The 17,533-nt window shown below is 35.5% G+C and overlaps 1 protein-coding gene across 2 annotated transcripts; it reads right to left on the reverse strand.

The window, feature by feature from the left end:
• Positions 1-5,441: 5,441 nt before the first annotated feature.
• Positions 5,442-16,805, reverse strand: LOC128989971 (tRNA (guanine(10)-N2)-methyltransferase homolog). Of its 2 annotated transcripts, XM_054412150.1 has the most exons (10): positions 16,577-16,805; positions 15,106-15,171; positions 14,320-14,562; positions 13,262-13,396; positions 12,804-12,960; positions 10,817-10,923; positions 9,763-9,907; positions 7,929-8,254; positions 6,725-6,819; positions 5,442-5,638 (listed from the first exon to the last, which is right to left on the reverse strand). In XM_054412150.1, the coding sequence occupies exons 1-10, from the start codon at positions 16,640-16,642 to the stop codon at positions 5,626-5,628; spliced, it is 1,353 nt and encodes a 450-aa protein (XP_054268125.1). In that variant the 5' UTR covers positions 16,643-16,805; the 3' UTR covers positions 5,442-5,625. The 2 variants fall into 2 exon arrangements, with proteins under 2 accessions (XP_054268125.1, XP_054268123.1); XM_054412148.1 differs by lacking the exon at positions 6,725-6,819.
• Between the last annotated feature and the right edge of the window lie 728 nt (positions 16,806-17,533).

Consider the following 17,533-nt stretch of genomic DNA (forward strand, 5'->3'; position numbering starts at 1 on the left):
CTTTAAATTTGTTGATTAATCAGTTGTCTCAGTTATCAAAAGTAATAGGAGACTTAGTGACAAAGGTTGATCAGCTTACACCTTTACCTGCAAAAGTAGACCAGATTCTGGAACAGGTAGATGGCCTCAACAAAAATCTAGTGTCTTTAGAACAACGTGTAAATGTTAATGAGGCTAAAATAGCTAGTCTAGAAAAGTCAGTAAATGACTCTGCGAGAAGTAACTTTGATATGGAGATGGTAGTGTCTGAAGTCAATGAGAGAAATCGTCGAGCTTCTAACATAATGGTTTATGGACTCCCTGAATCTACCAGCAATGACACTCAGACAAGAATTAATCATGATCTTGATCAAATTTCGAAACTGATTAACTCTGCTCTGCCTGAACTAAGCGTCACAGCTGTTAAGGCCTACAGGGTTGGGAAGAAATCTGCAGACAAAGCCAGACCTTTGAAAGTGTTGCTAAAGAGTGAGCAAGATGCTCGCTCTGTCTTGTCCAAATTCTCGTCAGAAGTGGCCAAAAATGTTGATCCAGATTTCTCGTCCGTCAAACTTGGAAGAGATCGCACTCCCAATGAACAAAACTACTATAAATCGATTGCCGCGGAACTTGAAGAGAGAAAGAAACAAGGAGAGCTCAACCTCACAATAAAATATAAGAACAATATACCATCAATAGTTCAGAGTTCAAAAAACGATTAAAATCCAACGGTCTCCCATCTGCTGTTTCTCCTTTAAACCTTTATTTTCAGAATGTAAATGGATTAAGAAGTAAAATCAACCTGTTGGCCAAATCAGCACCTACATCTCTCTATGATGTGATTTCATTGGCGGAAACTAACCTATCTCCTGATGTTAGTAATAGCGAACTCGGCCTTACGGACTTTACAGTCTTTAGATGCGATAGGTCAGAGCACACCAGTGACAAAAGAAGTGGAGGAGGAGTACTCATCACAATCAGAAAAAGTATATCCTGCACTCAGATCTTTCCTTCAAATAGGTCAGTCGAGTGCCTCTTTATCCTATGCAAAATTGGATCATCTTTTACTATGATTGGAAACGTGTATATACCTCCAGGACAACCCTCCTCAACATATTCTGCCTTCTCTGATATTGTTGATGAGGTTATGAACCTAACAAAGGATCTTACTAACATTTTCCTAATGGGTGACTTCAACCAGCCCGATACAGACTGGATCAACCACGAATCTTCCAAGATTATATCTCCTTCTTCCCATTTTCTTCTAGAGGCTGCGTCTTCTTATGATCTGAAACAAGTCAACCGAGTTCCAAATTTTCGAGGTGTGTTGCTGGATTTGATTTTCTCATCGATTCACGGGCTGCAAGTTGAAAATGCTGAGGATGTCCTTTTAGAGGAGGATAGACATCACCCTGCCTTGTTCTTTACTTTTGATGCCACTCTGTCTACTTCCTCTGATGGTCCTAGGGAATACATCAACTATCGCAGATGCAATGTTGACTTAGTGTTGAAAGACCTGTATAACCTCAACTACCCTGTGTTTGATGAGCTTCATGATGCTGAAACGATATTTAACTGGTTTTCGGATTTTCTTGGAAAGAGTATCAGACTACATTCTCCCCTAAAGAAGACTGCAAATTGTAACTTCCCATGCTGGTTTACCAAGGATCTGAAGAGACTAATTATTTCTAAGAAAATACTTCATAAGAAATATAAGTCATCTCTATCACCCTCTGATTATGAAGATTTTAAATGTGCCAGAAGAGACTGCAAGGTTTTAACCAGTATCTGCTACTCAAATTACATCAGTAGAGTGGAGGAAGGCATCCCTCACAATATAAAGTCATTCTGGTCACATGTGAAAAACCTAAAGAGCTCTTCTACTTTTCCCTCAAGAATGATCTTCGAATCTGCAAACGCTACCGAAGCTGACGGAAAATGTAATCTCTTTGCAGAGTATTTCTCATCGGTGTTTGGTGACATGGACGTCAACGTGCCTATCTTCAACTTTGGTCTGAACAAAACCATCAACGGCTGCGTTTTTTCGGCGATTGATGTTCAAAAGAAACTTGAGTGTCTTGACACTAACAAGGGAGCTGGACCTGATGGAATTCCACCTGCAATTCTCAAACATTGTGCCCAAGTCCTTGCCCCACACCTTGCAATCTACTTTAAAAAACTGCTTGATGAGGGGATTTTTCCTTCCACGCTAAAGCAAAGTTATGTTGTGCCCATCTTCAAGTCTGGTAGTAGCAACGATGTAAAGAATTACAGGCCAATTGCCATTCAACCATGCTTAGCTAAAGTATATGAAAGTCTTGTCCTGGATAATTTACTCTTCCAACTTAACAGTTTTATCATCCCTGAACAACATGGCTTTCTACGTGGTCGTTCGTCCTCTACAAACCTTCTAGTCTTCCAAAACTACATTATGTCAGCATTTAATAAGTCTTCACAAGTGGACTGCATATATCTTGACTTCAGCAAAGCCTTCGATAAGGTTAACCATCGTCTACTTTTAGCAAAGCTGGAAGGCTACGGTATATGTGGATCCCTACTGCGGTGGCTAAGAAGTTATTTGAGTGATCGAGAGCTCATTGTCAAGTGTGATGGAGGCTTTTCTTATCCGTTCCCTGTTCCGTCTGGGGTACCCCAGGGGTCTCACCTGGGTCCTCTGCTGTTTGATATTTTCATAAATGACATAAGCAAGGTAATATCATCCAATTTTCTTCTTTTTGCTGATGATATCAAGGTATTTGCGGAGGTAACATGCTCAGACTCCCAAGACCAACTCCAGTCATCTCTGGATAAAATCAGTAAATGGTGTGATGATAACGCTATGGAGTTGAATGTTGCCAAGTGCCTCACGATGTTCTTCAGTCGCAGTACTGTAGTGCACCCTTACAACTACAGCATAAACGGTGCCATCCTGAAAGTGGTTGATATGGTCAAAGATTTGGGCGTCATCACTACTCCTACCCTCAGTCCCTATGAGCATATCAGCCAAATAGCAAAAAGGGCTTCATCACTTCTTGGCTTCATTTTTCGAACAACAAAAGACCTCAAGAACCCTCTCACACTTATAATCCTCTACAAGACTTTGGTACGTCCCGTGATGGAATACTGCTCTGTTGTCTGGTCTCCTTATCAGTCTTTGCACATCGATATACTAGATAAGATACAAAGAAGATTTATTAGACTGATTGGTCTTAGACTGGGGTACCACTTTCAGGATGTTCCTATTATCACCCTGGAGAAATACTATGATCTGCAACCACTCAGTCTGAGAAGGAAATGTTACGACCTGCAGTTTCTCTTCAAACTCGTGAATGGTATCATCGACTGCACATCTTTGCTGAATAATATAGAATTCTCTGCCCCTAAAGGAACCAGATCCAAAACGTTATTTGCCAGAGGATTCCAAGCAAGGAATTACTCCTACCATCATGGGTTGTCAAGGTTGCTGAGGATGGGTGGAGAGGCTTCGACTCACATTGACTTCTTCGGGATTTCTTCTTCCTCATTCAAGAGAGACGCCTCAAGATATTTACAAGGGAGAACATCTTAGAAGCATTTTCCTGCCCTCCTGTGGGAACAAGTGATGTGTAGTTCTTGTTTAGGTGGTGCCTTTAAAGGGCCACACCTTAGTTCTGTTTTGAGGCTGGTGTTACCTCAGCAAGGTGCAGTGCAATATAGGTGGTGCCTTTAAAGGGCCACAAATGAAAGTTGGTGCTTTTTAGCATGGTGTTTGGTGTTTGACACAGTGTTCTTCCCATGTCATGCATGCATACACACACACATACTCCCACAAATTATACTTTTGTTAATACTTTTGTAATATTTTACTGTCTTTTGTTATTATTTTCACAGTTTATAATTTGTTATCTTTGTTGCCATAGTCTATTTTGTTGGTCTTATTTAATCGTTGTTGTTATTGCCTGTTGTAAAGTTACCGTCATTACTGCTTGCTACTTGTTACCATTATTACTAGGCATAGTCTTCTTGTTGTTATTTATTGTAGTTTTCAGGTCCCACTCATGTATTTATTGCCAGCTTCCTTATTTATTATTATTGCACGATTTTTGCACATACACACACACTCCCACAAATTACACTTTTTTAGTACTTCTGTAATATTTTGCTGTCTTTTGTTATTATTTTTACAGTTTATAATTTGTTATCTTTGTTGCCATAGTCTATTTTGTTGGTCTTATTTAATCGTTGTTGTTATTGCCTGTTGTAAAGTCACCGTCATTACTGCTTGTTACTTGTTACCATTATTACTAGGCATAGTCTTCTTGTTGTTATTTATTGTAGTTTTTAGGTCTCACTCATGTATTTATTGCCAGCTTCCTTATTTATTATTATTGCACGATTTTTGTAACCACTGTTATTAACTTATTATTTGCTACTTATGTATAGTTCATAGTTTGACAAAATTGTATTAATGGAGAAACCGTTGGAATAAATAAATAAATAAATAAATAAATGATACAACAGCTGACCAGCTGATTTACAGCCAGTGCTGCCAACGTATTACGCGCGCATACGACCTTGTCTGCATGTTACACGCTCACTATTTCGTGCCTTCACGTTGCTAATCTGGAGCGAGTGAGACAAAGTAATTAGAGTGAGACTATGTTAACATTGTCTCACTGATGAGAGAATTGGCCACTTTGCTTTCTCAAATCAGTGAGAGAACATGTACGTACATTGTTAGGTAACTGTAGGAAAAAGTATTTACCTACGACCGTTTTTTAAAGTAGCCATTTCAGTCCAGTTCTTAGAATTGAAAAGTTTCACTTTACAGCTGTTTACTTTCATATCAGCATAGTTTCATTTCATATCAGCATAGTTTTTCTCATATCCACACAGGTAACGGACCAATGAGGTTCAAGTATTGAGAGAAAAGAATTAAAATTGTAATGCTTCGAACGTCAACTAATCAGCTGATCAGTTGACCAATTTAATTGTTGATCCGACTTGTTCATGTTGATACTCGTATATTCTTAATTAAGTTGGTGGAAGTCCAAAAATAAATGAAATATTTGCCGAATTGTACCTGATACAATATTATTTATGGCAAGAATGCTGCTAGCAATGTAATATTTAACGAAGTTTAACAAACACGTAATTACAGGAAATCAGCTGATTATACAACAAGTCGTTGCATCATTTTCAGTGGCAATGACAATACACGAAAACATAACCTCTCTAAAAAGTTATCAGTAGTGATTGTTAGTAATTAAATCCAGATTGATAGTAATTAAAAAACGGTCGTAGGTAAAGTAGTGTACGCAACTCGCGTTAATAGTCTTTACGACACTCGTAGAAGTTTTTAAGGCACTTGCCAAGGCTCGTGCCTTAAATTTTCTACTCGTGTCGTAAAGACTCACTTAACGCAATTGTTGCGTAAACTACTATTACCCTTAGAAAAGGAGATTACAAAGGGAGGAAATATAAAAGGTTGTACAAATACACTTTATTTACAAAAATCCTATCAATGAATGTTCTATCTACTGTGACTAAACTGGAGGAGAGCTTTTTCCACTTTTTTCCGTTTCCTCTCACTACGCACCTGCTCCATGTGGTGGAAGTATTTTTCTCTGAAGCTGGTGACGACAGTGCACTGGTTGGCTGCAGGTACTAGTTCCATCTCCTGGTATACAAGAAAAGTATTAACTAAATAATTTTGGATTTGATTCACTTTTCTGTTAGAATATATTCTAGTAGATGACTAAAATAGTATATTTCATAACAAGAGTAGAAAGTGAGACATTACATATTTGAGACTATGTTTGAAGTGCAAGATTTATCGAGCACTTTAAATAATCGGGAATATGTATAGACCTACTTTCACTCGTGTTTTGAACGTTACTTTTTGCTACACTACAAAGAATAATTATTTTCTTCATTACAAAACTTGTAGAATCTTTTAGTTTATGCCTTCAATTTAAAGTTTATGTTGACTTAAGTTGTTGAAAATTGAAACAGTTGTTAAAACAATAACAAATACTTGTTTGTTTACGTCGGCAAAATAAAAAAAAGATAGTAAACATTCTTTTGCCGTAGTAAACATTAAACAATGTAATTATAGATTTTCGCTGGTGATAAACATGCAACAGAAACATAACGTTTCACAGTAGTGTAGCAAAAATGCTCTTACGAAAGTTCCAACAGCAACAGCTGTAATAGCTATGGTAATCTACCTAAATATTAAACATTTTCACATGATTTAACCTAGTCATATGAGCCAATTCTATCACCAGGCCTATACTGTTTTCTGATTAGGACAGTTGAATTAGTCAGTCAAGTTGTCTAATTAACAATGAACAAAACAAGGTTAAATATATTTAAGAAGTCTCCTTTTTTCTCTCAGATAAATCCAAGTCTTGCCTTAAAAAATGTGTTCTGCGGACCAATCGATCATCTAGGAAAATCAGTAAGTCAACATTTATTGACTAAGCGCCTCATAGCTAGAGAGTGCCTATTCCCATTTTTTACCTTCTCATATTTTTTACACAATACAAACCATTAACAAATAATAATATTGAAAATCCCTACTTCCACCGATTGTTTGTCCTACCAACTTTTGCATGGGTGATTGAATGGTGATGTATTAGTATAGTTTTTGTATAAACTCAACTTTAAATATAATCAATGCTCTAGAAGACTGCTGAGTCAATTAGTCTGGTTTTATGGTTATGAAAGGTGATATAAAAACTTTATATTGATCTTTACAAACCTTATTACATTCAACATTCCCGGCCTTTTTTTGTTTTCCCCTTCGCCTTCTACCACCATATCAAACACAAGATTATGTTGGTTCTTAACATTCACCTATAAAATAAGATTGGGAAAATAAGCTGACTCTTAATGTAAAAATATAACTTACTCATTGTTGGGGTTTGCCCCTGAACCATTAAGATAGTGGATTATTTATATTTTATTTTATTCCCAGCTCAAAAATAGTTGTATCTACAACTAAGTTTTTTTTTTCGTCCTCGAGAACTATTAGTCTTTTTGCAACAATGTACGAGTGCGTGTTATCATAACAATTTGATATTTCTCAACATGGTACCGATGTGATCATGACGCAACTAGCGCCAAAACCTTGGTTGTAGATACAAATATTTTTGAGCTGGGACAATTTTTTTTATATAAACCACTATACAGTGTGTAAATTAAGTATGGAAACAATTCTGTATTTTTTAAACCTAAACCGATAGAAGAAATGTTCCAATTTTTTTAATACCCGCCATTTTCACTGGGGGTGGGATGCCCACCTCAAGTTTGCGGCATTGTGTTTCTTTTTGACAAACCCTTCAAAATGAAGGGTCATTCAATAGGGCTTTTTGAAAAAAAATAAGGCACCCCCTACTCTGTTAGGGATTTTAAAATATTTCTGATGTAAAATATTGCAAAACCTTTGTTAACAATCAATGCCACAAACAGAATATTTCTATCTAGGCCTATTTCAGTTTAAAGAATACAGATTTGTTTCCATACCTAATCGTGGCAGCCTGCTGATTTTATTCTAAATTGTGCCTACTTGAACTAGTACTTAAAAGAAAGAATAACTCCTGCTGCTTTAAGCAGTACAGGTTTACAGGATTTAGAGAAAATTTTCGGAACCTTGCTAGGTCTATATAACTTTATTATTGTAGTGGCGCTGACAAACCTTGTACGGTATTTGTACCTTATGTTCATGTATTATTGTTTTTGTCTATAGAATAAATTGATTTTAATTGTTTAAAGATGTATTGTAATTTTAGCAATCAATCACTTAAATGAATATTATAATTTACTACTAACATTTAGTTAGGGTTATTCATTATCAACTAAATATTAGGTCTATTATCTATAGCTTAAAACGTGATCCTTAATCATTATGCAAAACTATAGAAGGTATCTCAATCTTTAGAGTTTTGCTCTAAAGTCACACTAACCGTTGGTTCCCGATGCTTGTGGTAGGTGAGCAGCCTTCGAGACGCGAAAGTAGACAGGATCTGTTCACAGTTGGCCACCAGTTGTAGGCAGGGATGTTCAGGGAGGGCGTTTTCATCATAGTCGTCTCGGAATATCGGAATCCACGTCACCAGTCGTCCCCCCACCCTCAGATGTTTGGCCGCAAAGCACAACAGGTCAGAGACGAGTTGCTCCATACTGTAGCTGGTCTTGGAGGGGATGTGGGACTCTCGGTTCTCCTCTGCTACAGTCAGTGTCTCTCTGGACGAACCGACCCTCTCTATTGACTCGCGGATGCCGTAGGGCGCTAGGATCAGATTAGTTATTTTAACAATTGAATATAAAATTGATCTAAAGGAGAAACATTATCACTACGTCTAAGACCAAATATGAACCTGATAGAGGTTGAAAACCAGGGAGACGGTGTTGTTTGTTGCAAAAAAGTCCTAAGCTGCATGTGTCCCTAAAGGAACGGAATTTAAGCAGTTAATATTTGAACATTTAAAAGACTTGACTAAGGGAAAGGTTTTAGTAACTGTAGAGTAATTAAAACAACCCCACAACAGAAAACCTGCAGACTAAGCGAATTTCCATTTACCTGGCTGGATTTCTACTAAAATATTCCCTGAAAATTGTCAGATTTATTTCCTATTTAAAAAACATTAATTTTAATTAGTACCTAGGTTTGTTGCTACAGGTAAAGTATTGAGGTGTGTTTTTGATTGAAATGTTGATAGCTTAGTATGAAATAAACAAAATTTCTAAACTTGATTCAAATATGTGCATAAACAAGCAAACTAAAACAGTTTATTAATTCTCCATAAGAATATCATGGGAATTTTAAATTTAAAGTTTTTTTTTATTACCTCCATAACCGTTAGGCATACAACAAGGCTTCAACATACAAAATTATTAATTTTTTTAAGCTCTACAAATTGTTTTAGAAAGAAATTGTAAAATTTTATGATTTTAGAGTAAAAAATAAGAAAAACCAATTTTTACCCCATTAAACCCTCGTTCCCATAGTCCGATCATGTTGGTTTGCAAACTCGTTCAAATAAACGTAGGTTTTTCAAGTTTGTACCAAATTTCATCAAAATCAGATCATCTTTGCTCGACTTATCGCGCTAACGGACACATATAAATATACATATATATGAATTTGAACGGAGGGTGTTTTTGGCCTCTGGGACTTCAAAATGAAAAAGTAAATCGGTCCCGGGTCTAAGTCTTACCATGAGACCTACGGTAATAGCTTATTCCTTATATGGGAAATTCACTAAAAACTCCATTTTTTTTAGTTTTAGTTTTACATTCATGGTTTTAGTTTTGACCTAAGTTGTCCTGAAAATAGTCTTTAACTGAGGTATGTTTGCAAAGACGTTTTTATTTATTGTTTGTGGTTTTGAATTTTGACATTCAAAGTAGTGGAAATGTCCCTTTAACCTAGCAAAGAGTATTAAAAGAAAATCCAAATTTTATATATTTAGGTAGCTGCAAAATACAACTAGATAATTCTTTTGTGGCGGTTCTATCTTAAAATGTAAGTATAAACAAACTTTAAATAATAAATAATCACTAGCTCTTACCATGCACAGTCTTAAGGCCTGTGCATCTTCTGGTGTCCATGAGATAATTTGGTTTATTGCTACACTTAGGTAAAATAAATTGCAATTTTAAATGATCATACATTTTAACTTGATTAAGATACAGCCCAACTCGACCTGCTTTCGGGTAATCCACACTTTGTTCAGATTTTAAAACCAGGATATAAAAGGAGCATTCTTATCAAAAGCATAACAAGTACAAACTCACGATCTGTAATGATAGCGTCCACCACCAGCTCATCCCTCCATAGAGGTACCGAGGCGTCCGCTACGACGACATCCAAGTATTGACTGGTCAGCTGGTATTGGTCAAAGTTGGCCATGACACTCTCGTCGTCCTGCCTGCCCCTGAACTGATACAAACACAAGATGGAGATGCTACTGAGTATACTTCAACCCAATTATGAAGGAAGAGTAGCCTTTTGTAACCTTTTTACTCAGTAAGACCAACTGTCTCTTAAGCAAGGACCATTTATTACAAGCTTAATAACCGCAGACAACTGGGTCCAGCTCCATCCATCACAAAAACTACAGACTGCTGAATAGTTTTGTGGGAAAATTTGGGAAGATTCTTGGACAAAAAAAATAACTGTAGGTTGACATCGCAGGTGGAGACGTTACCGCTAAAACAATTAACGTACAATGTTCTTATATGGAAGAGAAAAATGTAAACAGTAGCAATAATTTTTTTTCTCTTCTGTAATAATAGCTATTTACCTTACAAGTGTAGTAAGAGCCTTTTTACATCACGCAGGTGAATGATGTGCAACGTGCGGAAGCGATTTGCATAGTTCACCTAAGTGATGTAAACACGCTCTTGCGTAACGTGTAACGTACAAGATTTTACCTGACCCGACAATATACAGGGGGTATTGTACGTAGGTACAATATTTTTCATTATCCATTTCACTCATCTTCTAACAGTAACGTTCTTTTACAAACAAAAGCTAGGTTTGGAAAATTCTTTAAAGCATAACAATAAAATTCAAGCTGATTTCTAGCGCTGAACGTCGTTAGCTCCATAGAGGTATATATTTTTAAGTTGAGCACTGCAATACGATCATCAATGTTATTTAAATGGGTTTCATTACTTCACTAGTGAGGTAAAGAAGTTGTTTACATCACACTTGGGATAGGGAAGTTTAACATGGCGGGTTGGGTAAATATTATTATTATAGTTGGTTGTATAAACCAAACTACAAAATTCAACATAGAAAATGTTATGACCATTTTAAGCGAGAAAATCATAAAATCTTACTTACCCTATCCTGTTTCCTGGTAGGTTTTGTCTTTGCATGTAGCATCATGAAGTCTATATCTGTGCCAAACACAAAACCTCCAAAACTTGCAGCAGCAATCAGCAAAGATCCTAAAATTACAACCATTTAGAAAAATGTCTGGCAATTAGATACTAGACATAGACATTCCTTATTGCACAAAACATTCCTTTACATAACATAACATTTAGAATAGGTGCATTGCAAAAAATTAAAACTATACATAAAACATTAAACATTTAAACCAAACTTTAAACAGTATAAAAAATATTCTAAATTTAGGTTCTGTAAAAATTTGCAATTAAATAAGTAGCCTAATTAAATTATTTGTCTCTCTTAATTTTTTTTTTTTCAATAACTTGTAGCATGATGGAAGCACATTGTACAATCTCAGCCCAGCATATACAATGGACTTTTTCATTTAGGGTCAATTGGTGTCTGGGTAGTCAAAACTAATTGATTGGCATAAAGAACACCAATATCGGCCCAATAATATCAAAATGGTGCCTAAAACGTATCAAATCCAAATAACCATGAGGGTGGCTGAAAATTAACATGCACACCCCCTTATCTTTTTAACTATTTGAGATATTTAAAATCGGTTTGCGGCAACCTGTTTAGATATGAGGGGCTACAATGACGGTTAGTTTTAAAAAAATTGGAGGGAAATTTTTAACATGGGAACGGGGTTTTACGGGGTAAAAATAGGGTTTTCTCGTTTTTCACCCTCAAAACATAACATTTCCCAATTTATCTATAGACCATTTTGAAGAGCTTAAAAAAAAACAAATAATTTAGTATATTAAAGTGTTTTTGTAGGGTTATTGGTTACGTAAAAACGCAAAAAATTGTAATTTTAAAATTCCCTTGTTATTTTTATGGATAATAAGTAAACTACTGATATAGCTTGCTTGTTGAGCGGAGCGAAGCGAAGCTCTTTGGGATCAAAAACAATGCAATCCTTATAACACTTAATCTCAATAACGGCTGAACATATTTTAGCCAAACTTACCATGGTTTTTTGTCAAATGTTTGGATGGTTTAAAGTTTAGACGTAACCAATTTCAATTTTTGAAATGCCTATATAATTTTTGAGTAACTCAAAGTTCTAAATTTTAACATTGGTCTTATGGGTTGCCATGATGGTTACAAAATAACGACGTAAATGTAAATAAAACAAAGAATCATAGCATATGTTAAAATCAAGCCACGACCTAAACACGGTACAAAGGAAAAAAATTTGGATGATGACAACTAATCAAATGCCACAGAGAAAGTCTTAAGTTAACATTTGAGTCCCAATTTGGAAACAACCACTGATCGAATAGGTACAGTCATGGATAAAAATGCGTTTTTAGGTAGAGTATTTAACAGTTTTTATTTACGTAGCTAAATAAGGTTATAACAAACAATAATATTTTATCTTTAACAATTCGTCGGTGAATCAAATTCATGGATCCATCTCATAAATTGCAAACTTAAACAGGTCTACGACGTAGGAAGTGGTGAATGAAGTTGTAAAGGCTAGCAGTGCAGATTGTGGGAGTTCTGCATTTTGTATTATATCTATAAAAATTTTTTCATTTATTACTTTATAAAAAACCATGAAACATGATTGCTTCGCTCAACTGGCTTTCATTGCTATGAAATCAATCCTAGTTTTTGTAGGTATATGTTTTGATCAAACTTGGCAAATCTATATCTTTTATGCTAAGCTATTAATGTTTTACTAAAAACACACTTAAATACCCTCCCTGTAGCAGCAAACCTAGGTTATTAAATCTAATGTTATTGAAACAGATTGAATCGAAAATCAAATCAGGCAAATGGAAATTTGCTTAGTCTAAAGGTTTGGTGCGGCGAGTGTATTTTTCATTTGCTACAACAATTATAAGAACTGATGAACTACTGTGTCCTTTAGTGTGATAGACATTGTAAATGACTAGTTAGTATTGTCTCAAGGTAGACTAACCGCTGCCCACAAAAGGATCCAAGACAAGGTCCCCTGGGCGGACCTGGGCTATGTTGGCCATGATCAGACTTAGCTGAGCGTCCATACTGGTGTTGCCGATAAACTTGCGCTTCTTGAGGTTCAGCTTGGTCATCAGGTCCCGCCTACCTTTCCCTACCTAGAAACAAGAACAGCAAAATGTATGTGTTTAGTATTACTGAGAAATAATATTACTCTGGAACCAAAATAATTGATAGGTTCATGTTATATATAACATTTTTTGTCTCAAGCAGATGGTAAAAATGGTAAAACTATTTGTAAAATGTTTTTAACTTTGACGAATAAACACCAAAACATCAAAAAACTTGGGGTTGATAACACATCTATAGGCTACCCTAAATGTTAACACGGCTCCAATTCATAAATCAGCTAGTAAGCTAAATCAGAAAAAATTTAGAAGCAAATAATAAACAACTTACTATTCTTCCAAAGAATACTCTGTTGGGCTCATTTGGAATGTTGTTAGGATCCATACCGTAGTGTTCAAAATACTGCAATGCTAGGTCCGGACTGTTCAATTTCACCGAGCCTTGAATAGGCAGGTATGAGAAAGACTGAAACAGGATCAACACGTTGAATTAATAATCCTTACTTACTTACTTACTTACTCCTGTGGACACACAAATCTCAAGTGATTTTTGGCCTCGCCAACAATGCTCCTCCACTGCTGTCTGTCTTCTTTCCAATCCTTACTTACTACAAAAAAAAAAAAAAAAAAACACTGCTAGGAAAAAATTAACTGAACAATTTTTAATACATCAAACACATTAACTTAAAGCTAATAACACCCATGTGTATCACACAGCATATGCTCTACTTTGAGTTCAAAAACAATTGTTGCTATTGGTATAGCAATTCTATTTGTTGGACACAACAAGTAATACAAGAGGGACTTAACATCTCATTATATTATATTATAGACTGGGACGGTGGTGTCGTCCTGTAATCCAGCTCCTGGGAGGTCACCAATTGTGGATATTTATAGGCATGCGCTGTGGATGCGATAGCTAGTCGTACTTGTGAGTACTATGACTATCGGCAGTACTACCGTATCCTGATAATTAGACCAATTCGTTAATTACAAGGAACAAATGTGGTTCGTATTCCGCTATAAACAGTAGGTCCCTTAGTTGCCTTTGGCTGTAAGGGCTATCAATTAACAGCTGTGTCTAAGGAATATGTTGGCCTTAGTCACTAACAAGAGTACAAGATCAAGCCACTCATCTCCTTTCATACTTGGGTTAAAATACCTACATTCGTATGGTCACCATTTCAAAGTAAAGAATTAAAAGTAAAGTATAAGTATTTTTTTTAATTAATTTTTTTTCCTAGGACACTAGGCACGAGCCTGAAATTGAAAGTATAAGTATTAAAGTAAAATCTGGAGCCTGTTTTGATTCGTTCCTGTTTAGATTTGCGCCTGTTTTAAATCTCAGACATTACTTAAGAAATCAAACAACATCCACTTTCATCTAACCTCAATCTTTTCCAACTTCTCTCTCTGCGTCTGATGATTGCAGAAAGTGTCCACCTTTATTTTGAAGGTAGAGAGAGGAGAGAAATATGGCCGTATAAGGGTTTCCTGTTCTCTCAGCTGACTGTGCAGATCAGCTGTGTTGGTAGCACTGGCCCACAAGTGGACAATGCGTCTGATACATACTGACCGAGATGCAATCAAGCGAGCTGAATCTTCTGATGGTAACTCTACCAACCAGAATGGCTGAAAATTTAACAACAATCTTTTAGCACAAAGTGATCAGTAAACATTTTTAAATCAAACAAGTTTAAAAACAAAGGACATGACAATGAAATTAACAACTGCAAATTGCAAACACAATTATTCAGTAAACTTTTGGCTTGACTGTTTTTTTTTTTGTTTTTTTTTTTACCAAATTCAAGATTTGTAGGTTTGGCTTGATTAATAGGTTTTGATGACATGATTGTCCACGTAAAGATTGTTTATAACAAACTTAAAAATAAAAAATTGAAAGAGAAAAAACTGCAGCACTCATTTGATTTTGAGAAGCTCGCAGTGACTTCTCAACTGATTGGCATACCTGTATCATTACTGACGGGTTGGCAGCTAGATAACCAAACACTCAAACGGGGAGCTAAATGGTGGCGTCAATGGCAAAGCGACATTGCTAAACACAACTCCTAGAATGTGCATTACTGTTAGGCCAAAAGTTTTATCATCGATTTCCTCTGAAATTGTATGTACAAGAATATTTCTAAAAAATGGGTTTTGAAAGTGCCAACTTACCTCATTGCTAGGCTCTTCAATCCACTTTAATGGGATCTTGAACAATTTTGCAATAGCTGTGATTTCCTGAAAGAAAACAAATTAGTAGGCCTCGTGGAGAATTGATTAATTTAATTGAGATGGGAACGCCATCTAGGTGTGTATTTTAACCCAAATATGAGTGACGGATGAAGTATAGGTAATGATCTATGTATAAGACTAACTGTGTCAATAGCCAGGACCATTTATTTGAAGCCCAATGATTAGGAACAGCTGAGCCCAGTATCGAACCATAAAAAATCTACTGTCTTTTCTCAGGATCAATCAGGCAACATTTTTGATTGTTAGTTTGAGGTTTACAAGTTTGTACCAAATTGGCAAATTTCAACAAAATCGGATGATTTTTGCTTGAGTTATCGTGCTAATGGACATGTTTTTGACATCTGGGGACATCAAAACCAAAAAATAAATCAGTCTTGGGTCCAGGTATTACCATGAGGCTACAGTAATTACTTATTCCCTAACTTATGGGAAATTCACTAAAAGGTTTTCAAATCAGAGAGGAAGATTGATGGATTACTTTAAGGAATTAGACAATTAGATCACTTTAGATCACTTAAGACCACTTTCAACAATCAGCATGTGTTCCTGAGCACAATCTATAACCTCAGCAGCCTCGTCTTTGGTTAGTGAAGTTATGGATGCATTATAAAAGGTTGACATAGGCCTAACACTTTGTGACCTAAGTAAAATATTTAACTAGGTATCCTAAAATTAAAATAATTAGAGGAATTAATACAGTAGAATCTTGATATCAAGTATATCTCATGGTCATGGAGATGATCTAATAAGACTTGTTATCAAGGTTGACTTCTCATCGAGGTATGCAATAACATGTAATTAAGGGTCGTTTGAAGATATTAAAACAGAAGGAATACGGATTGTGAAGTAAAACCAAAATATCTATACCCTAGGCTATATCGGAAAAAATTATAGATAATAATGAATGTTCATTTTAACATGAAAGTACCGAAGTATGTTTATGCAACTACCTTTAAAATATAGGTAGCCTGTAGGTATATAGGTAATTGTTTAAATCTATGTGATGTGCGATAAAGTAGCTTTAAATACTGAACATTACTGATACTGAACAATATTTATTCATCCTTATCCAAATTGTCAGCTGAAATGTTTCAATTTATTGTTTGGTTGTAAAAATAAAATATCAATATTCGAAAATAAATCATCAATAATAATGAATGTTCCTTTTAACAGGAAAGTAGGCCCTACCCATACTTAGAGAATAGGGCCTTTATGGACAAGTTATCAAGTTGGTGAATTAATTAATTAATTCACTGCTAAATGCCTGCATGCTAAGAATTGTATGATTTTCAGAAACAAGATTTTAGAGCCTTGACACAAACCTGTGTTTAATGGTTATATTCGACAGTTTCTGATTCTGACAAATGTATTTAAAATAAAATGCACTTACCGGTAGTCGAAATGAATTATGTTCATTGGCAAAATACAAGAGGTATCGTTTAAGTCCTAGGCACATTGTACGTGCTAGCTTAGTCTCCTGTCAATAATTTGATAAACTATAACCAATTTTATTCTAAAAGCTTACATTAGAAAACGATTCCACATTGTAAATACAAATTCATAATAATTATGTTACAATTTGAAAAATCTAACCTAAAACTTCTCGTCTTATGTTTTCTATTCTATCCTCTATTCTAAGCTGTCTGCTGGCTGAGTTGAGTACTGGACTGGAACTGGACAGTGGACACAGCATTTTTTTCATCAGATGGTTTTTTTCTTGTTCTTATTAGTGAAAACAATAACCAGTAGAACCAACAGCACAACAACTAACAATGTTTAATCATAGATAAAACCATATAAAACATAATCCCATACGTTTAGGTGCATGTTTTATCTATGGTTTAATGTTTGTGTATTTTCCTTCCACCATGGTTTGTGTGTTAGTTTAGTGTTATGGCGTTATGGTGTTACTGTTACTAAACAAAATATGTAGAGTGGCTGGTTTTAGGGAACATCAAATATGAATTTCATAAACTTAGTTTTTGTGGATTGATGATTCGGCTTTTAGCTAAAGTTTGAACCGCTTGAAAAGGCAAATAAAAATATTACTCTTGGCCTAAAGCATAGATAAAACATACTCCTCCTTGAGGAGTTTATCTATGCCTAAAGTTACTATAGTATCCGACTGTGTCGCTGATGGGTTTAGTTCAAAGGAGCCTATCTTGATCTAGTTTGCTATATTAGTCAAATAAAGTAGTTAGAGTTATTGCATGGTGGAAGGAAAAAACGTTTTTTCCTTCCACCATGGAGTTATTGAGTTATAAAAGAAAAGGTTTTATAAAAATCACATATTGATTTAGTTAACATATAAGTTAGCTAAGCGCAACTTCAGATTTTTGTGATATAA

Source organism: Macrosteles quadrilineatus, unplaced genomic scaffold, assembly GCF_028750875.1.
Source record: "Macrosteles quadrilineatus isolate MER2022 unplaced genomic scaffold, UCM_ALF_1.0 Scaffold_3__2_contigs__length_128488019, whole genome shotgun sequence".
Taxonomy (NCBI): Eukaryota; Metazoa; Arthropoda; class Insecta; order Hemiptera; family Cicadellidae; genus Macrosteles; species Macrosteles quadrilineatus.